We start from the raw sequence: 21,931 nt of genomic DNA on the forward strand, positions 1-21,931 counted from the left end.
GACTTGAACAATGTTAGATTTCTGTTTGAGCCTAAAAAGACCAGTGAATCACGATTGTTACAAGGATGTCTAAGAAAAGAAAGCAGGTCACAGTTTGGCCCACCAATTTTGACATTCACATTTTTTTCTGCAGATGTTGTCTTTGTACACAGAACCTCCCATATCCCATAACAAACATCACCTATCGCTCTGAATATAACAGAGTTTCTTGCCAGCCTCAAGAAAATTGTGGATGCCCAGGTATTTTTCATTCATGTTGGTAACGCACAGCATATATTTCTTACCCATCTGCTTCATATTTTTCTCAGGGAATACTGGGAACACAAAGGCTTTGCCCCATAATAAGCAGAATGCCTGCACCTTTGAACACATTCTTTTTGTCCAGTGGACACAGCAGGCAGGACACACAGTGCTGCTTAAAGGACACCTAAAGCCAGCAGGGGGTAGCACAGTGAATAAAGTCCAACCTTGGTCTCCTTTTTAGTAGGAAATCAACAAACCATTGTCAGCAAATGCAGCTTTGCCCCAGGCAAGTCAGCCTGTTAGAGATCTAGTCTCCAGTATAGCTGAATGAATACCCAATCATCTGAGAGGCATCCTGTATGTTGCAGTTACTCTGGTCAAGGGCATTTGAACATGTATAATACAACAGTCATTTCTGTGAATAAGATCTTGTCTGCAATATTCATATTTGGGTTATTTCATTAACATTTAATTATTTCATTCATTGTTTATCCTAAGGAATACTGGATTGAAGACCTTGGCTAGACTATCAGGATGCAACATTAACATCAAGAACCTGATTTGACATGAATTTAATCTGTAGTGAGAGATCTTCCTACAGACATGATTGACAGAGAGGTTCTGAAGACATTTTTACCTTGTTGAGATTTGGCACAATTCTTTCACGCTCCTTTAAAAATCCACCTTCGAAAGTCCTGCTGCAAAAAATGTAGATGTGTATCCTACCTGGGATGTGGAACTGCTTTCTTCCACAGCTGTCTTTTTGGATGTAGGCTTTTTTTTGAGGTCTTTTATCTCTGTCAAGAGTCTTGGGTGCTGTGACAGATGTTGTAGGCCATTTTATGCACTTTTATGCAAAGGACAGTTAGTCACTGTGGACAGAAAAACAAAAGTATGAATGGAAATGAACATTTAAACTGTCCTGAAAGCAGACAGTGCCACCAACCTCAAACTCCACTTTCTTCTTCATCTCTTTCAACTTTTTTGAGAAGCCCATGGAAATCAGGGAACTTGTAAGTTCATGCACACCTTCTCAAAGTCCTTCTCTGACACTTTGGAGAGGATCTCTAATGTTTCTTTCTCCTCAATCATCGTCTTCTTTATGTTCTTCTTAGCTTTTAGAGGTTCGACACACATAACATCTCACAAGTAATTCATGCTACATTTCTAAGTAAGAAACTGTCATCCCTACAGCATTACAGATATCTAGGAAGGGGCGTTGATGTGGTTCCAAACAAGCTCTTCTAGCTCCAGAGAATATAGCAAAGGTTTTAATTGCTTGCCTTATAGGGTCATTGCTGGATAAAAGCACTACAGAAATCGTTCCCACCACCTTGCCTGCCAGACCATCTGCTGGGAATATGCTGCATCGCTAATGCTCCAGGAACAAAGAAAGATGATTTTGGTGTTGATGGTGCCTGTGACACTGCAAAACTGACAGAAGCAGTGGCCTGCATTACTGGTGCTGAAAGTTTGACTATGCCTTGAGAAATGAAGACTTAGAATCTGTTCATAAACAAGGAAACAACCTGACCTTTTCTTCATCACTTTTTTTGAAGTCCAACTTTTATTGACCTGGGGAAAAATGCCAAGGTAATTTTTTGACTGCTTACACTCCTAGTGTGACCTTCCACTAGTCATTTACAGCCTCCATGCTCCACTGAATAAGATGTTCTAACTTCCACTGACGTCTTTGGTGGGCTACGAATGGGGCACAGGCAAGTAAGGAACCTAATTTAGATGTGGGAACTGCTCTTTCACTGAAATTTGCAGAGGACAGAGCTGCAAACTGAACCACGAACAGCTGCTGCTATGGCATGCAATCAGTGCTCATGTGCCACACTGCGTGGAAAAGGCAGATTCTTTCCTCCTGCTTCACTCCACTACTTGAAGCTAATCTCCCCTGTAAAGACACTCCATTTTGTTTAACTTAAGAATTTTTATAAACCTAGCTGCTAGTAACTGGTCTAGTCACTAATCAAGCCAAATCCCTAGCGCTTACTTTCAGACACAATCAAGGATACCATGTAGTATCAGTGTGGGTATTGGACACTATATGCTTGTACTTATCTGCATCATCTCAGAAGAGGCATTGAGACTGGAAAGAAAAAAGAAGCCAATGTTATCAGTGGTGGTAGTGGGAAATACAGCAAACTTATTATTGAATTTCTCGTTTTATTCTGTTAAAATCAGTATTTTTTAACTCCTTAATAGAACTGACCCGTTGAAAATCCAGAATCTTTGAGGAGAGAAATCTGAGACCCACTCCTATGCTCCTTCCTCCCTAAAGATCTCTCACAGCCTTGCCAAAGCCTTAGAAACAGTCAGAAGCCTTTCCACTGACAATGATGTATTTTGGATTTTATATTCTTGGCCTAAGGCTAATGAAGATGCATTTCTTCTCCGAAGCATCCTTTTATTCTGGTGCTCTGCAATGAAAATGAATATCACCCCTCAACCGCATAAGCAATACAGAGAGCAAAGGAGTGTAAATGGAAACTGCTGGACTTAAGACTCTGGAGTTTTGTAGGAAAAGAAATAGGGAGTTTGACCTGCCCTGGTGGGCAGACTTGTAAATAAAGGACTGTCTGAGAGATGAGGTGGAATAGAGTAAGAAAGAGAGGAGACAAAGGGACAGAGCAAGTGAAATGAGGAAAAGAACAGAATGCAGAAAGGCAGAACTTCTGTTGTCAGTCACGTGACATCACAAATTAAACAGGGATGAACTGGGACATATATCCTGAATATTATTATGAACTAAATGTTAGTATTGTTTTCAGGCAAAGGCACTGAAAGGCACACAAGATGCGTTAGTGCCCCACTACAATATACACAAAACCAAGGAACAAAAATAATGGTTCTTGCTCTAAAGCTCTTTTCTGTTGATAGGCAACAATGCCCTACAAACATGCAACAGCATCTGAAACTTGCAGTATGCCAGCTGCAAACTGGGACATTTTCCTTGCTGCTGAGGAATGTTATAGTGCTTCAATTTTTCTTTTTAAAAGTTTTATTGTAAACAAAAGAACTAATGGCAAGAAAAAAAGGAGTGCTACCTTTAGCACATACTCCTTATTGATACTATAAAAAACGCTCTAGATCATTCTTCTGCTGGAACCCACTCTCTCTTTTCCATGTTATACTAGGCTTTTGTTTACTTATCACTTCAGCTCAGAATGTCTCCAAAATTCAGGAAGAAACGTTGGAATGAATGAATGAATGAATGAAAGAAATGGAATAGGGACCTGTTACCTGCTTTCTCTGTTTGAGTATATGATATTTTAAAATATTTTTATGGAAAAGATTAGATTAACCTTGCTTTACTTTACTTACTGTACTTAGTACAACTTCATGTCCATCACAGATACCACTCTGGGAATTAAATTTGTTCTTTAGAAGTGCTCTGCACACTGACAGGAATGACTTGTGATTTTTTTGTTATATAGAGACTCTCATGACCTTTGTTACATCAGACAGTTATGGGACTGTCATATGGGAAGACGATGGGAAGACTTATTTACTTGGTCATTAAGGGCCACATTCTTCCAGACCCAATCAAATCATTCGATCATGAGTTTTGCATAAACAGGAACTGCTAAATCTGAAGCAGTAAGGACTGCTTTCCAGAACCTAAAATGAACTGCATCTTTCTCACTGATTTTGACTGGTCCAACACAAGTCTCTAGAAACAGTGACATTATATCATCTACATAAGGGAAAAAAACGGGCTGCCTAGTTTGCATAGGGGTGCTGCAAGGTGCTTTGATTCTCCGGTGTTAGACATCATTCAAGAATGGTAATAACAACTGGATGTAACAAAAGGCCCGTTAGGACTTACTTCCTTCTGTCAAGCTGTACTAAGCCCTACTTATGCCCTATGTTTAGACAAATACATATAGCTTAAGACAAATCCTCAACCCCTACGTCATTCAGTACAAGTTTTACACAGAAAGGCAACATTTCTTTTGGTCCCGTTGTCGCTTTAGTTACTCAGAAAGACAGTTTTAGATGCCCAGGTCACAAATGCTACTTGCCTTCAACAATTCTGGTGGTTTGAGAGACGTATTGTGTTTGCGAGCTGAAGACTTCAACGGAGCAGTGTGTCTCAATCTCAGTTTGCACGTGCACATCTTCTGCTGTTACAGTTCTGCTGTTATGGCGACAGGGTTCTGAGGGATGCAAACTCTGGAAGGGAGCATTAAGAAATACACTTGCCTGATGTATGTAGGGGTAAGTGTGGCTCTCCTGTCAAACTAACTGCTATCTAGCAATTTGCGTTGGCAAGCCACTGTGCATCAGGATAACAGAGGTGAAAAAAAAACTTGTAGAATAACCTAGAAGCCTGTTTTTATCACTTAATGGATCTACATACTGAAATAGGCAACATTTTAAACTGTTAATTTTAGAAGGCTCCAAAGAGGTGCAGCATTTTTCAACCAGAATGAACCCATTTAGTATTTTTTTGAGAAGTATTTCCTCAGTTTAGGTAAAACAGTAACTTTTTTCCAGCCAGACTGACCAATAAGGAGCTGACCCTGAATACTCATTTCTAACAGCTCCATGCAAATGCCTTACTGGAGCTAGTACATTTTTCTGTGGTAATAGCAAAAGGTCTCCATTTTACACCAGGAAAATCAACACAAACACTACTATCAGAATGGATTTACCTTATTTAGCTTATTTATTTAGATAATTTCATTGCACTTTTTCCTCATTAAGGACTTCCACAGCTGTCTCAAGTTTATCACACTGGAATATATGAATGCTAAGAGAGCTTGTGCACACCTCACTCTTGGTGAACGTGGCTGGGAACTGAGTCGCTGCTCTCACTGCAATACCAAGACACAACCAGAAAGGAGGTTTCTTTAAGCCAAAATAAAGCAAGACAAAATGTTTCTAATCAAAGCCCACAGCTGATGGTTCAGCAGAGGCAATACATGTAATGCCATGAGCTGGCCTTTGAGAATAACAAAAAGGCTCGCTTCTCTCTCAGCAAACCCCACAGAGAAGATGCAGCCCACTTTTTGTCAGTTTGGCTTGCATCATTTGGTAAGTCATGTGTCTATGCTACTGGAGAAACTTGTCAGCATATAACCTGTTTCCTGTGGGGATTCTGCTGCCTACAGCTATGCCAAGACTAGTGTCAGTATGGAAGACAGTTTGGGGAAAAGGGACTATTCACTTCTCATCCATAAAGGATGAGCATTAGTCATCTAGAAATGGCAGGTCCCTAGTTTTAAAAAGTGTTCCTTGATAAGGCAGATAAAGTAAGAAATGCTAATCTTTGACACAGTTGTGTCCTTGCTGGAGGATCATGGGGCAGAAGGAGATCAACCCAAAACACAACCCTTTCCAAAGTTAGGTGCACAGGCTTCTATTCTGATAGAGGCTGTAACAATGCACTGCAAACTAGAAGATACAGTCCACAGGGCAGACAATGGTAAGACCACATGACCTTCAGACTTTGCTTTGTTGCCAGCAGAAATTACAGCTATACCGAGAGTGCTCTGTTTTGGGCGGTCACCCAAACAGATCTTTTTCCTTCTCAGAACATAAATACTCCAGTCTCCTTGCTGAGCTGGCCTTTGTCTCCAGCTGGCCTGTATGAGAAATGAATGTTCTCCAATTCCTTATGTACAGAAGACGAGTGAAGAGTCTCTGTCCTAGCCTACGTATCTCCATATACCCTCTAAAAAATAAAGGGATATCATGCATCTCTAGACACTGTTTTGTCGTTCTTCTCCTGCTCAGAATTTTTCTCACAGCAACACAATTTTTGAAGGCTTTTCTAGAAACCAAGAATCTAGGAAAAAGAGCGCTCTCTTTCTCTTGCCTGCTCTGCCCAAAGGGTTTTTTCTTCTTCTTACCACCCTCACTTTCACTGTTCTGTTCTCACCCTTTCTTTTCCTGCTTACCAACGGTCAGCAGTGTGAGCAACAGCAATGAATGGGGCTGGCTAGGAAGAGATAAGAGATATTATTCTATAATCCCAAATGCCCTTGTAAGGAGTGTATTTTGCCCTCAGTCTCTATGGAGCAACTCCACACCCAGTAGCATCAAAAGCTAAAGTGAGAAGGCACATAGCATGCTGCTTTACTTACCTGCTCCACCGCACAATCCACTGCACACTCACCGTGACATGGTTTAAAAACCAACCCACCAATCTAATAGCTCCTCCTTTCACCTTAAAATGGAATTTCATTTACTTGTATTTCCTTTACCTGATCAAAGTTTTTCAGCCTTGACCACAAAATTTCTGAACATGAAAATGGTACAGGTTAAGATCCAGCAGCTTGTGCCAGCTGTGGAGTACAAATGACTGGTAAGAAACAATTATTTTTTGTCTGAAATGCTGGGCTATTACCTTTTGTTATTGTACACTCTGGCTACTTTCTAGCCAGCAAGCGCTCTGTTAGAAAAATTGCCCTTAACAGTAAATTTAGTAAGAAAGAGCGAGCTTTTGGAAGACTTGTGAGGTTACAAGGTTCCTTGTTTCTTTATAAGACTGACTGACTTCCAGAGACCAAAAAGTTGCACTTGAAGGATATGTCATTTTCTGTTACTGCCCATCACCTTGACTCAACTAGCCCATGTCTTGACTGTGGACAAGAAAAAAAAAAAAAGTGGTTAACACAGACAACCCTCCATGCTTAAGAACACAGGTGTACCGTGAATCAACTGATGGGTACTCTGCAGAGACATTAACTTCACCCATCACCATGCAGCATTGCTATTCCACTGTATGGCTTCTACTAACAGAATCAGCATCCATTTGCAAGGCAAACCACATCTTGAGAAACGACTAGGTGGTACCATTGCACTATACAAAACAAAGACTTGGTGTGAGCGAATGTTCATTTTAGATTCTGTTATAGAAAAGAGTTGGACAAGTTTGTAAGTAACTGAGCTTTCCCTACACCATACTTTGCGCAGCTCTTTTACCCTTGTTTTTAAGTGTCTCAAGGAGTGACACTTCAGAGTGGTATTTCATACGGTTCCTTTCATGGAAAGCAAAGAAAAAAGCAACGTAGACATGAAACTAAAGCTATTGACCTCGCACAACCATTTTCCACTTTGCATGCCTACAGCCACAAAATACAGAGTACTAGTACATTCCTGACAGACTTATCTGCTGCCATGTATTTTACCTTTTTTTTTTTTTTCCAGCTGCTAATGTCCTGATTATACCTACCAAAAGAATGGAGATTTCAGACCATTACTGACCCTTCTGTGTCCCTTGGCTTATGTGAAGTCCTGTAGGCTGTTCCAGTCTTCGGAAGGTGCCTGGGTCCCTCCACACTGGACAAATACGGCTTTTGATCCATTCAAACTAAATACTTAGTGGCCTCTTACAGGCTATGCTGTTGCATCCGTTACACTGACTTCAGCAGCTTCTCATTCTCAGAATAACAGGACAATGAAACTTCAAGTATGAGGCTAAAAGGAGCATATCTTCGGTAAGTTAAAGGTATGCCTTCTTTATTTAAAAATAAACATTACCTCCCCAATCCCACGTTTTCTTATAATCATTTATAACACCATTTTAGAACTTTGATCAAAGGCGGACTATTAAACAATTTACCACCCTTGTTTTTCATGTTAAAAAGAAAACATGTAGGGTCAGGTTTCAAACATTACAGCATTCAACAAATTCTGCTTTGGCAGTTAAGTCAGTCCTCGATGCTTGTTTCACAACCTAGTGAAATGGGCAGCCTTTGGCTTTGTTTATTTTTAAGTTCTACAGGCAGCAGTATCCACCATTTCTGAGTCCAACCAGTTTGTTCAGATAATCAGACAGGGACTGGGCTCTCTGGAAAACCAGTTCATAACTTTAGATTACAGAGGATATTCTTTGAACAGTTCTTGCTCACCATGTAATAAGTCTGAGATTGTCACCCTTCTTTGTACGGAGAAGGACTTCATTCCCAAACACTAGGGTAGTTCTCAAGAGAATGAATTACAGGTCACAGCCTGTGTATTTATCTCTCTTTTACATTACTAGTGTTAACAGCAGCAGTGCTGAAATACTGCAAGTACAAGAGGCCTCTTTACATGGATGCAGGTCTATCCATTCAGAAGGACACAAACTACATATCTTGTTTGTAAATGAGGGTGAACTAGTGGCAATAAACTGCTTCTCTTCAGTGGCTGCATTTGATTTCTGCTTAGAACAGACTACAGTTTTCTATTCCGCATTTATGCTAAATTCAAATGAGAAGGGAGTCTAGTGCAGGAGGCACCTTCCACTTACATTTTGCAACACACAGGAACTTGAAACACCAAAGAATGTTTGCTAGCCAACTTCCAGAGGCTGACAGAAGTAATTCTAAGGGTAAACGCCACACAAAGCAATGGCAATTCTCCAGGAAATATACCACTTTTACTGATGATTTCAGATGATTTCTACCTGTCTAGGAAAGAAAGGGGAAGGCAAAAAGAAAATTAACAGAAATCAATAAAAAAAATAGTGCAGAGGCTAAAACATTGTCAGCTTTTTCAGTGAGCTAAAAATATTGTATATAGACACCAAAAATAACTGCATGCTGTAGTTCACAGGCTAAAGAGGGATTCCAGCATGACGGAGGCTCTGTGCTTCCTTCTCTTGAAGTTAGTGTTATTAACACAGATACATTCATCAAATCAGAAGAGTGTGGAAATAGGACTGGTCATGCCGTAAAGTGGATCAGGTATTATTTATTGCTTGTCTAATAAATCTGTCAAGGAACTGACTTGCATTTACCCCTTCAACGTTCTAACTGAGAAACAAGGGCCCAAATTAGATACAGAGAAATCTGGTATCTGGGCTGAGAGTCGCATTTTCCCCAACAAAAACAAAACACTGCCAACCCAATCCAATTCCACCCACTATTCCAAACAGACTCAAAAACCAGGCAGTCCGTTTCCATGCTCATTTCGCAGTGCTCACGAGTCCTCCCTCATCCTTCTGTTTTTATGCCAGCTACTGCGGCACGCTGAGTGGGCATGTGCGTATGCATACACATGCGTGCATAGTGCTGTAGGAGAAAGCTAATGTATATGAATGAGAAGATCTTTCACTTTGGATCATTAAGTCTGGCCACACTGTCAGGTGTAGGCTTGAAGAAGGGAGTGAAGGATTCTCTAATGAAGAGTTATTACCCTGACCTTTGGGATGGCTGTGTGTCTGCTCTTCATTATTCCTCACACCAGCCTAAGGACCAAGATGATGACAGTGGATGTAGTAAAAACCAATCACACCCATTTTTCCTTCTTCCAAGACAAAAGGAGTCAAAGCTATCTGTTAAGAGAGGAGGTTTCAATTGTTCTGTGGTACCTTATTAGTTTTGACTTAAATCCTGACAATTTTCCTTATGTCCACTTCAGAGGCAAACAAGCTAAATAAGCATGCAAAGGGGAAAGATTAGACCAAAAGGATCTATGCAGATTTTTTTCCCTCTGATCCCTGGAGAGAAGCATTGCCTTTGCAGAGAAAAGCAGACACGTTGTAGCTGCTTATGGGACTAGAGGAGTTAAGGTCATACATAACAAAAATTTGACTCAGGCAAACATTACCATTTCCCAAAGGAGAAATGTCTTTAGTCTAAAGATGCATGGTACTGCAGATATTTTTGTCCCCAAAATTCTGAGATGTATTGAGATCAAAAGGTAGGCAGAAGAGGTCCTCTGAGGCCCTCTGAAGGGTGTCTGGCAACACAGGCTCTCTCCAAGGCAAGAGATGGTCCCTGGAAGACACTAGCTATCAGCATTTTGGATTAAAACTAGTGCAACACAGTGAGTTATTTATTTTTACTAATAAAAATAATTACTATATTTTAGTAATATATTTTACTAATAAAAATAATTACTATTTTTATTATTATTTTTACTGTATTTTAAGCCTAAGGAGCAACAAGCAGATAAGAGAGAAACAAGAAATATGAAACATGGAATTTGAGGAGCATGGTCCAGTGAAGAAAGAGAAATGAGGGCCAGGAATTACAATACATGAGTCCTTTGCCAACTTTATCCTCTTAGATGCTCTGAACCATACTGCCAGCTGTGGTGCCAATAAGACTTTTAATTCTGAGTAAATTGTTTAGCCTCTGTGTTCAGCTTTGCTATCAACTGAATAAATCTTGCCTACTGCCCTACTTGGAATTACACGGAGCACAAAGCCTGTGAAGATCTTCTGTATTGAAGTTAATTGTACTCCCTTCTGTGAAAGTTCATGCTACGCCATGAGAATGTGGCTTCTGCTGTATTCAGGTGCTGGAGCCTGACCTGTATCAGTACTCAGAGGAGAGTGGACTCTTCTCTTTCCTTGCCTCCAATAGCAGGAATTCACCTCTTTGTGAATATGTGAAATTTACTTTTAGGTATCAGTTTTCTAGAGCATGCAGTTCTTTGAATGTTTGTTCCTTTAAACTGCGCTGCAAATGCTGCTTTCATTCAATATATTCCTTTTGTGCTTTTGAATGGAGTCATTTTTTCCTGCAGGAGTCCCAAGCTGCCCTATGTTATCGTATGTTAATTGTCACTCTCATAAACATCAGCCAATACAAGTCTACTGCCTCAGCAGAAGAAATAAGGTTATCCCCAATGTATCTCAGAAAACATTTTTTTTCCCTCCTTAGCAGATGCACAAAGCATGTTTTATGTCAAAATTAGAAAGAGACATTTACGATTAACAATTTGTAAAATTACCTTTTCCCTTTAAAATGATTTCCAGGGAAAGAACAAATTGAAGTCATACTTAGATCCACTTCTAAAACTTACCAACTCACCAAGTGATTGACAAACACTTTAAGACCACCTTAGTGTGCAATCTGCACAGTTCCTCCACTGCAGAGACAGCAGGGAAACGACGGGAACCAAGATTCTGTTTCATGATCTTTTTAGTCTCAAGTCCTTTTGTTACTGCAAACTCATAGATTAAGAATAAGATTTTCCTAAGTAGTGTAATTACTGAGGAAACATCCAAAATTGTTAGCAGCTTTTGAAAGTTGTGCAAGTGTGACACTATTGTACATAGTAGATAGCTGATGTTTCAGAGTAATTTGACCAAACTAACTTTTATCATGACCCTTGAGAGAGTCAGTCATGCTTTACCTGGGGACAGCTCATGCTCTCTCATGCTATGTTAGTCTTTGTTTTTACATAATCCTGTGTGTCTGCAGATCTCAGAAGACCTACAAAAGGACAGAAAGTGTCATTACTCTGTTACCACAAGAGAAACAAACGATAACTGCATAAGCATGATGGCCAATGACCGATGAACAAACAAGGAATTGATCTAGGCTCTGCCTTAGTCTTTTCACACTAAGTGTGAAAAAGTTTATGAAACTGACAGTGAAGACTTTAACAGCTGGTTCTAAATAAAATTATCTCAGGTTATTACATGCTAACATATCCAAGGAGAGGAATTCAGCCCTTTGAGGAACAACTGTGTTGTTTTGTAGGTGTTAATACTGCAGTTTCAGGTACAAATAGGCTTGGGTAGTGAGCTGGAGAGGGAGGATAAAGTGTGCTAGATTTTTTTTCTTAAGACTGCCTAGTAAAAAGAGAAGCCTAGTGAGATGCACAGTTTAGCTTAGTCCCTATTGTCAGCTCAGTTTCAAACCTTCTGAGTAGCAGAAACAGCAGCTCCACTCACCTCAAGTGCTTCCGCATGGTCAGAGACCCTTTCTGCTAATCCTAAACACTTAAGACTACCTCTGCCATCAGAAGAGACCAGAGCAGCTGACACAAGGTCCTTCAGACACCCCCCCCCCTCTTTTTTTTTTAAAGAGAAATGTTAATTATGGTAAGGCTGAAGTATAAATAGGAGGATTAGCTCTGACTGTTAGACAAAATAACACTTCAAGAGGCATTTGAATATTTTGATCTTGACTAAGCAGCATGCTCTTGCCTGGCGTGAGATGGCAGCAGGGCAATCCTCATAACCAGAGAGGGGAAGTAGGCTGACACTTGCTTTGTACTAGTGAATTGATGCAAAACAGCCAGACTTTACCGATGACCACACTCTCAGGACACTCCACATATGCAGAACAGGAGCGGACAGCAGGTTAGATTTCATTCACCAGTAAAAATTGTTTGTTTCTATCCAAGTCAACAAACCACACTGCTAACTAATGCCTGCTGAAGATCTGCGTATGGACCTCGTCAGTATGCTAGAGCCCTTCGTACCGTGTTTGCCATAAAGCAATTCTCCTCTAGAAAGTTTCCTTGTACAGAAGGCAGCTTATACAGTCAACTTCTCTCCTACACGCACAATCCTACCCATCATCAACAAATATTCTTTATTAGATACACAGCAAGCTGATGACAGAACAAGTCATTTTATTCACTGAGTCAATTTTGACACTGAAGGGCACTGAACAGCTGAAAACATTATTTATAGGGAATTCCACTTACAATGCTATTCAGAACATCAGTGGTGCTTTTGTTATTTCTAAGGAGTGCTCAGACAAAATAGCGTTACCCTTTTGAAAGAATCAGTAGCAATGGGAAGAACATAGCTAGCAAGGTTTACATAAAACTAACAGTCATGTTATGCTCAAAAGCTTAAGTTTATTGCTCTATTTAATGACTACCGCCAGTATTTTTAAAAAGAATGCCAGTTCTTCCTGCTAGCTTCTCACTGAAGGAAATATTTTAAATACAGCAATAAAATCAAGTGGTTTAAAGATAACACATTTTGCCACACATTCATGCAAACCCTGCTGACAGGATTTTTACAGGTTCATGGATACAGAATAAACATTAAGGATGTGTACTGAAATACTGGGAAGCTTTCCGCACAGTGATGAAGTTGTAGGCATAACATTTCTGGCCCTACCCTGCACCTGCTGATGTCAATGGCAAAACCTCAGTGAGAGCAGGATCAGCCCTTACTGTTCTGAGAGCTGCTTTCCCTTCTCCTGATAAAGAAGTGTAGTAAGTTCAGAGAATCTCCTGCACTAACAAAAGCAGCAGGTTTTGGTTATTGTCACAAATAGAGAAGCAAATTATTTGTAGTAGATGATTACAGCTTCTATTCACAAAACACTCATCTCTCATATAAAGGGTCCTACGTACCTCCTTTTTTCTCTGCTCATCAGAGAACTGAAATGTGCTTACCTCTAAGCATTAAACACAAACTTAAGCCTGCATAGCCAGACTGAGGGCTAAAAACAAAAGCATGGGCAGTAGTCTGTCAGTAGTCTATTATTTTAAAGGAAATGCTGTTGCCTGGACTAGTGATTATAATGGGCTAACAATTGTCTCAATTGGGTTTGAGGGTAAACGTATCAAAGACCAGCCAACAGATTTAGGCTTTTTTTTTTTTTTTTAAAGCTGCCTATAAAATTTTCATTTCTAGTCATACTAGTTTTAATGAGCATTGGCCACCCAGTTACTCTCAAAGCATTGAAACAGGTTTAAATTCAGAACACAAGTGTTTCTGTTATTCATTTTTCAATAAAGATGAACTGAATTAAAAGAATAATAATTCCTCACCTCGAATTCCTCAAATTTATGGGGAAGTTGTATTGGGATTATGATTTCACCATGCAAAAAGAGAAAATACTTGCAAAAGTCTAATCTGGCTACATGGTGAGACGCCAAAATATTGACAAAGGAAAGGTAAAATATGAAGAATTCAGATTAACTTCTCCCCTATCAACCTTAGATTCACCCAGCTGTAAGGATACCGTGTTGCTGGTAGGAACTGGAGGCAAGAATTTCACTCACATCAATGAAATCATTTTTTTCCCTTTAGTTCTGATAACACTGGTGGGGGACTGCTTTAAGAAAAAAAAAACAACCAACAACAACAAAAAAAACAAGCAAACATGACGTGTGAAACATTTCAACATGAATCTACTTGAATCTTTCAATGCAGAGGCTCAGAAGGTTTACGATATACACAGTATTCGGTAATTTTATATGTAAAAACAATCAGAAAGAGGCAAAAAGTTACTTTCAAGCTTAGTCAACATACGGCACATTTCAGCATGACAATTCAAAAAGTTTCACACTGTATTTGGATAGAATAGCAATTATCTTTTAAAAATAGCAAACTGAAGACTGATTTTTTTTCTTTTCGATTTTGTAACAAATGAAGCTACTATCCTTATTTACAGTATAAATAAGCCTTTTTTGGTGAAGATTATGTCCTGTCACATATGTTTAAGACAAGGCATACCTCAGCTCTTAAATGTCAATGCAAACAAGAGCATAAAAGCAATATCAAAGTAAAATAATATATCTTTCTCTCCAGCTAAGACAGCCAGGTTACCATGCATCTCTTATCAGATCTGAAATATATCTGAATGCAGTCAAAAGTTCTCTTGGTTTTAGCCTTTAGGAATATCATGAACACTTATTCTTCTGCTGCTCTAGAAAGCTGTTTTCCGTACAAGCTCATGACATGATGGACAAATTGATACTGTTCACAAGTCTGGATCATTCCTCCCCTGAAAAGGAAAGAAAAAAAGGGGAGGGAAACAGTAGCCTTATTACATGCAAATAACATACTAGGAAATGGCACAGCTAGCATGAAGCTGGTGTTACACACAAAAGATCTATTCCAAAATTTCCTGAAAGGAGTGAGAAAGCACCCATTGATTGTAACCAGCTTGCAGTCCAACCTCAAGCTCCGTTCTGAAAGTCTCTGCTAACCAAGGAACAGAAACAAGTCAGAACAGGAACAGCAGAGGCCTGAATCCAGTAAGACAACGCCATCTTCATTTGCATATATATGGCTGTAGCACCTGTATTCTAAGCACCATTTTAAACGTGGCAAAAAGCAACGCGTACCTCAAAGCTCTACACGGACAGATATGAGCTGGGGGAATATAAAGAGGTGAAGTAGCTCCTGTAAGACTTCACAGTTGCACTAGGGACTGAGTTCAGGAACAAATTCAGGACTACAGAGAGCCAGGCTAGCCCAGAGAATTGATGCAGCACCCTACTTTCCCAGTCTGCAATGTCTTTGTGCCATCCCAGACTGTTTGTTTTTTTTTTGGGGGGGTAAGATCACCAGCAAACCAGATGATTGAGAGCAGGATTTTGGAACAGACACTGTAATTTTTACAAAGGACAACTCTAACTAGTAACTCAATTGACTGTCATGCACACCTTGACTAGTAAGAGACTCCAAGAGCAGAAATGTGTTTTGGTTCAGCTTTTACTGTTCTCTTTAAACCTGCAAATCTGAAAGGAAATGCAAGCAGGAGCAGAAACACAATTTGCTTCTCTGTGCATCATTAACCTGTGTATTTCTGCAAGTACCATATTAATGAACACAAATACTACAGTGGGAGACAAAAATGAATGAAAAAGAAAAACACCTTAAATTTTGCTAAGAGTACCTCATAACAGTGATACGATCTCTTCATAATTGATTATGAAAATAATTAAAAGCTGTAGCTCAAATTCACAGGTTTATGCAAAATTGTCCCAGCACTAGTGCTGGTGCATGGATCCAGGGAATGCAGTGCCAAAAGGAGTCTAAAACAACAAGTAGCATTGAGGAACGTGGGAGCCTGGGGGTGGCCAGTGCCAACCAGACTGTATCAGCTTGAGAAAGAGAACATGTGATGCCTTCCATCAGAAATCAGAGGAAATTAATGGAAAGTTGCTTCCTCTAAGCCAAATGGGCAGCAGACTGGTAGCACCACCCTCATGGACTGCCCTCTTCTCTGGGGCCCAGCTTAACAATTGTGGATCATACAGTCATGCTACCAGAAGGTAGATGAAGGTTCAAGACAACCTCCTTCTTCAGCCTCTTGCAGTTACTTTGCTAACAGAATGCTTGAAACACACTCGTAATAATGAGCAGGAACCATGCTTCAACCTCTCATCAATGAGCAAAGGGTGGGAAACACACAGCATGTTTTTAAAGAAACTATTTCCCAGCTGAGCATCTCTTCTCCATCTGCTCTATTTAACACAGGCTCATGGTTAGAGTCCTTCTGTGCCACACACAGCACTGAAATATATTTATGTTAGTCCATGACACACAAGGAATTTTAGTCATATCTAGCAACTACTCCCCATGCAATCCCATTAGCAGCAAGGTTGGACCCTGAAGTTGTAGCAACAGAAGCGCTAGGGTGGCCATCAAGTTTCAGACCACAGGAAGTGATTTTCCATTTTATCTCGTTTCCTGTTTTGCAGTAGCTTCCTCCCCTTCCCACGCATGCATACCACAGCATGTGCTTGCAGTCCAGGCTTTGGCACAGAACAGAGATATTACTCTTTCACCCCTGCTTGCCACAGGAACCTTTCAAATTTGAGTTGCATTCTGGGGAAGGACAGCAAATGTGTCTCAGCGCTGCCGGAAGGATGCAGGAATGATCACTTCCTTTCCTTAGTCATACCATGTTATGTTAGGACCAACTGTTGGCCAGCAGTGCAAGCCCAATGCACAGTTTTTTTGCAAAGGTAATCTGTGAAGGAATGAAGGGCTTTTTCACTCCTTGAAGAAACCATGCTTTCCTATAGCAAGGTGGTGATTTGACTGCTTTCCATCTTGAGTATTTCCTCCCATGAGATTAAATGGCTTTTTCACATCCCACCCTACTAACAAGAGGTACACGGCAGCAACAGCGGCCCCTGCAGGCTTGCTTTTGCTCTGTGGCATCCTTTAAGCACGACCTCCCTTCTGCCTCTACAAGCGACTGCCAGTTGCCCTCTCCCAGCAAAGCAAGTATTTTTAATCTGCTTTCTGTGCCAAGTACGTTTGTAAACAGGTGTCTTTGACCATCATTCGTGTGGCTATTTTCCGGTGTAATACTAGTCATGGGCACAAGATATATCAGATCCAGCCAGATACTTCACTGGGCCATGGATAATCAGCACTCACTATTCGTATTTTGGTTTTCTTTTTCCTCAAGAAGCCTTTCCTTGTTTGGCCTGAAATCTGTTGAAATAGCCAAATCTCCAAGCTCCTGCAGGTCCCTGTCTATCAGAGCCTCAGCAGGGCAGCAAGCATTTCATTTTCTGCCTCCCACTGAGCATAATTTCTCCTCTGAAATAAAGTTCAGTGTGGGGTTGAGGTTCTTTTTTTCCTCAGAAAAATCTTTGGTATGTTTTTCGTGACATCTCTTCCCCCGACTACATTTATCATTATCATTAGAGAGAGCACTGAGACATGTTTTGATGGCACTTGAAACCAGTGGGAGAGGAAAAATAACATCTCTGGTGCAAAATTCAAGTCTGTTTACTTCATAATCAAACTCAAGGTGGTGTGTTAAGAAATGCTTAACTGGAAACCATTGAATTTCTGGAGATTTTCACAGCTCCTTTCATATGTCTGCAAACACTTCAGCCTGTGCATGCTCTCCCCCTCCCCACAAAGTCCCAAGCAGCAGTGCCCTCCCAGCAGTGCTCACAGCTCCAAGTACATGAGGCCAATTTTCTGTACTCCTGGGAGCAAAGTGCTGATCTACAGTTCTGAAACAAGTGCAACTTTGAGCCTTTGCTTCTGTATGAACATGGGGCCAACTCCTCTGCTGGTGAAAGGTCATTCCAAGCCTGCACAGCTGCACAGATTTGGATGCCAGCTATGAACCTAACTAGGGATGTTTGTTAAAATTTACTGCTCTCATAAAACAGGCAAGACAGAACTGCTTAGAACAGGACAACTTCGTTCCAGGAATGTTCTCCCTCTTCCGATTTTCTCCTCCTTAAGTAAAGGGAAAGGTTACCAATTTTCTTTTTCTTTTTAGTTTTTTCTGGAAAAGAAACAGGTTTTCTTACCTGTCTAACCGTAACTGGCAGGCTGTTCGCAATATGTCAACTATGCCCTCACTCTTCAGCTGTTTACAACAGACACTAGTTGCAATAAAGCAGCCTGTCCTCCCGATGCCTGCACTAAGGGAGGGAAAAGGAGAGAGAAGCAGTGAACAAGTTAGAAGGGCTTTGGAACTTAATGGCACTCATTTAACAGGAAAACCAGCAGTCAAACCCCATTATTCCTTTCCTCCCTCCAACCTCTGCCAGGTGGGTGCTTGTGAATATGAATGGCTTCAATGGGACAACACGATTCAGTGTGAGCCACTCACATCAAAAGCATGATTATTTCACATACAGTGCCAAAAAATAGACTACCACGTACTGTCTTACCTAATATACCATTGAATTTGTCAAACTAAGAAGTTAAATAGTATTTCTTGGTTAGACTTGCTTTGAGGGCAACCCTTGCTTTGAGGGCAACCTTTGCTTTGAGATTCTTAATCCTTACAGCTTCTTTGAAAGCTATTTTTCATTCATATGTACAGTAAAAAAGCCCCCTTACTTTAGTAATTCAATTTAGCTAACAACAATATGATAAGTATGGTGCCATTTGCTATCAGTTCTGCAATCTATTAATTCTCTGAATTAGAGTAGGATACAACAAATTGACTATTAAAGAAGCTTCACCTTTCCTGAACATTTCTGTATCTGATTCAGTCCTTGCTTAATAACCAGAATTGATTTTATTCTCAAAGGCACAGTGCTACTGAAGCTGTGAATTCTTATCACCTTATAAAAAAAACTATGCAGCAAAAGCTGACAGCCCTTCTTATATGTTAAATAATTAAGTGAGCATCCTCAGGAATAATTACCTGACACAACTGTAAGAAATCCTGCTTCCATTTAAATTGTGCTAAAGTCATAACACAAAAACACTGGCAACAAATGTACCAGCAATAATGGAGTCTGCAGATAGCTGCTGCTGATTGACTCCTAATACTGTTTTTCTTTGATCGTATAGAATTATTTTTTTTTAATTCAGTATTTATGCTTGTTATGGAAACTGCATTAGCAACAGCTACATTGTAATTGCTTTAACTTCTATTACAGAATGATTGAGGCAATTCAATGGAAGTTTGGTGGGCCATCTTACTTCCTAAGAGCTAATCCCAGTCTTATAGTCAAATAACTGTGATGGAGGTACCTACCTGACTTCTTTTTCCTGGTCCCTAAAACTCTGTGCCTCATGTCTCAATTTATCTTCTAGTTTGTTTATCAAGACTTCATATATTTCAGAGTTTCAAAGTACTCATTGATGCATATGGATGCACATCAAGAGATTAAAAAAAAGAAAAGCCCCTCACCTTACATTTGATACCATAATCAAATAGGCTATTGTACGCATCTCTTGTATGCTGCTTCCCATCCATAGATTATTGTGCAAAGGGAGGGTACAACATTTTCAAAGACAAACAGCACCAAGAGAATACTTATCCCAGGCCAAACTGCAAGTCCCTCAGTGGCTGAAAAAAAGTCATAATCCTTTTTAAGACTGCCACGCTATCCACAGAACCTTACCAAGACTGCTAGCCTCCTTTAACTTTACATTGCTTTTAAGAATAGCTTCATGATTAGGCTTGTACTTATTTTTCTTCTTCAAGGTGGGTTACTTTACATCACTGAAGGCCAAACGCACCAGATTATGTTCTACTGAGGACCTCTCACAGAGGCCAAAGGAGATGCAAGTACCCTGCATAACTCAGGCCTTGACCAACGGCTTGCTGCACACACCGCTCTCAATTAGAGGCATCAGTTTAAATTCCTTCTTTGGATAAAATGACTGCAACTAAGAATAATCTGAAAAGGCTCTGGTCCCCACCTATCACATAAAACACTTCTTAACCCTATTGCCATGCCTCTTAGTGTCTCTTAGTTTTTGTTGTTGTTGTTGTTTTGTTTTTAAATAAAAATACGCTAATTGCCTCCAAATTATATCCAGATCATGGATGTGACACCATACAAGAAGACCAGGCAAATATGCAAAGCACAAGTGACACAGTGGTCAGAATCTTCACCTGCAGCAAACACCATCCTTCTTCAATGAGATTTTTGAGAAATACAGATTTCCAAGGGTAAAGGGGATCTTGTTACAAACCGTTCGTTATTTTTCTCTGAACTCTCCCCTATTTGTCAAAATTCGTTCCAAAACAGAGGCAGAAAAAGTGGACATAGCACTTTAATTATTTACCCATTCTGCATACAGAAAGAATGACAACTCTGCATTTCTTATTGAATTTCCTTTTCTGGATTCAGAACTGCATTTGACCTCTCAGCTTCAGCATTATATAGGGAGCTCATATACAACCAGTACAACCTCCATGATATTTTTTGAGACACCTGCTTTCCAGGAGATCATAGCCCTAAGCATGATATCCATTTTTTTCCTGGACATAGGATCTTGTCAGTAGCTACATTAAAACACATGTTCTAAGTAAATAAATCAAACAATCAAGATAAACCTGAAGAGATCTGATTCTAACACTAGTGTGGCATTATATGACTTTTCTATTAATAATTACTCTCTATTTGCTTATAGGTGGATCTTTGGCAACACTGGACTATGAACCATTCATGCCAGAGTCTCTTCAAAAAAACCATTCCTGTTATATGATAATATCTCATTTACTATGGCTTTTGACTAACGACTATGTCATTTCCTAGAAAATGCTATGCAAAACTAGGTGAAATTCCTTACAGAAATCCCAAAAGTACATTTATCAAAATGTACTTTTATTGAAATAATAGAAAATTATCCTGGCAGTACTACTGCATCACTTATTACACTTTTTGCAATTTACTTGGAATAATTGTTTTGAGAACTGACTTGTTGTTTTCAAGTAATCACATTTAACCTTTCTAAACACTAGCAAAAGAAGACTTGCTTTTGTTCTCCAGAACTTCTATTTTTTTATTGGTAAAAGATATCTTATTATTACTATTATTGAAGTTAAGGGTTCTTATTTTTCTGATTGCATGTATCTTCCTACTCAGTTTCATTCAGAGTGTTCATTATGGTAAAATGGCCCTTTTAAGGTTACTGAAGACATTTACTTCTGGTAAGACAAATGAAATGAGACTTATTACTTGTAACTGAGCCACCAACATCTTCTGTGTTCAGCTCAGACTGTGTGTGTGCAAAAGGTGGAAAGAGAAAACTTGAATTTGGAAGCTCCAAGAATATTTAAAGCAGTTGGACCAGATCTCTTACATGTCTGACTGATGGCCAATACAACAGTATGCCACTGTATGCAAAGGAGCCCTTCAAAGTTGCATACATCATTTATTTACCTGCAGTGAACAATCACTGGGGCATTCTTCTCTTCTGCACTCTGCATTACCTCGTCCACTTCCAGTACCAGCTGTAACAGAGGGGGAGCTTGATCTGGTGTCTTCTGGTCTGGCCAAGATGTGTACCAGTAATGTTTCAGGTTTCTGACTTCTTCTCCTTTCTGCAACCCAGTTAAGATAAACATCACATCACAAAGTGTTTTTTTTTTTGTTTTTTTTTTTAAATCTAATTGTAAAGTCATGTTGAAACCTGGCCTTCCTTTAAGAATGTGGCGAGCAAATCAGTGCTAAAAGGAACAGGAGAACCAAATGGTGAGCCACACAACACAGAAATCTAGACTCCAAAGATCAAGTCTGCACTTCAACAAACTGCCTCAAAAAAAAAGAAAAACCTACAACCCCCCCACCAGAAGTACTCTGCTCTTTTAGTGCCAAGAGCTGTGTGCAAAACAGTCTGCTCCCTCTTGACAGATTCATTCAGCAAAGCCAGAGCTGTACTTGTGACATAATTGCTTTCATAATCTATTTGACAGACAGAGAGCCAGGAGCCATATCTCTGTCTTTGATAGCTAGCTAGCTAGATGAGGGATAGAGATCGGAGCTTATTTTTCTCTCTTTTCTGACAGACAGACTCTTATCA

The 21,931-nt window shown here is 39.9% G+C and overlaps 2 protein-coding genes across 40 annotated transcripts in view; both read right to left on the reverse strand.

Moving 5' to 3' along the window:
- The window catches only part of IGSF22 (immunoglobulin superfamily member 22), an 85,661-nt gene extending 73,264 nt beyond the window's left edge, over positions 1 to 12,397 (reverse strand). Inside the window, 6 exon segments of the mRNA XM_080595724.1 lie at positions 1,117 to 1,228; positions 1,230 to 1,259; positions 1,261 to 7,680; positions 8,495 to 8,654; positions 11,332 to 11,411; positions 12,131 to 12,397. Coding sequence (XP_080451850.1) covers positions 1,117 to 1,228; positions 1,230 to 1,259; positions 1,261 to 1,380 — 262 coding nt within the window. The 5' untranslated portion in view covers positions 1,381 to 7,680; positions 8,495 to 8,654; positions 11,332 to 11,411; positions 12,131 to 12,397.
- A 150-nt stretch (positions 12,398 to 12,547) lies between these two features.
- The window catches only part of PTPN5 (protein tyrosine phosphatase non-receptor type 5), an 82,042-nt gene continuing 72,658 nt past the window's right edge, over positions 12,548 to 21,931 (reverse strand). For 21 of the 39 annotated variants that reach the window (XM_080595152.1, XM_080595176.1, XM_080595146.1 and 18 more), the window contains 3 exons: positions 21,292 to 21,452; positions 17,968 to 18,081; positions 12,776 to 14,678 (listed from right to left, as the gene is read on the reverse strand). In XM_080595152.1, coding sequence (XP_080451278.1) covers positions 14,585 to 14,678; positions 17,968 to 18,081; positions 21,292 to 21,452 — 369 coding nt within the window. In that variant the 3' untranslated portion in view covers positions 12,776 to 14,584. Of the gene's footprint in view, positions 14,679 to 17,967; positions 18,082 to 21,291; positions 21,453 to 21,931 lie in introns of those variants that run through there. The other 18 variants (XM_080595160.1, XM_080595166.1, XM_080595172.1 and 15 more) reach the window with 2 other exon arrangements.

The sequence above is a fragment of the Anser brachyrhynchus genome, assembly GCF_964034855.1.
Source record: "Anser brachyrhynchus genome assembly, chromosome: 5".
Classification (NCBI taxonomy): Eukaryota; Metazoa; Chordata; class Aves; order Anseriformes; family Anatidae; genus Anser; species Anser brachyrhynchus.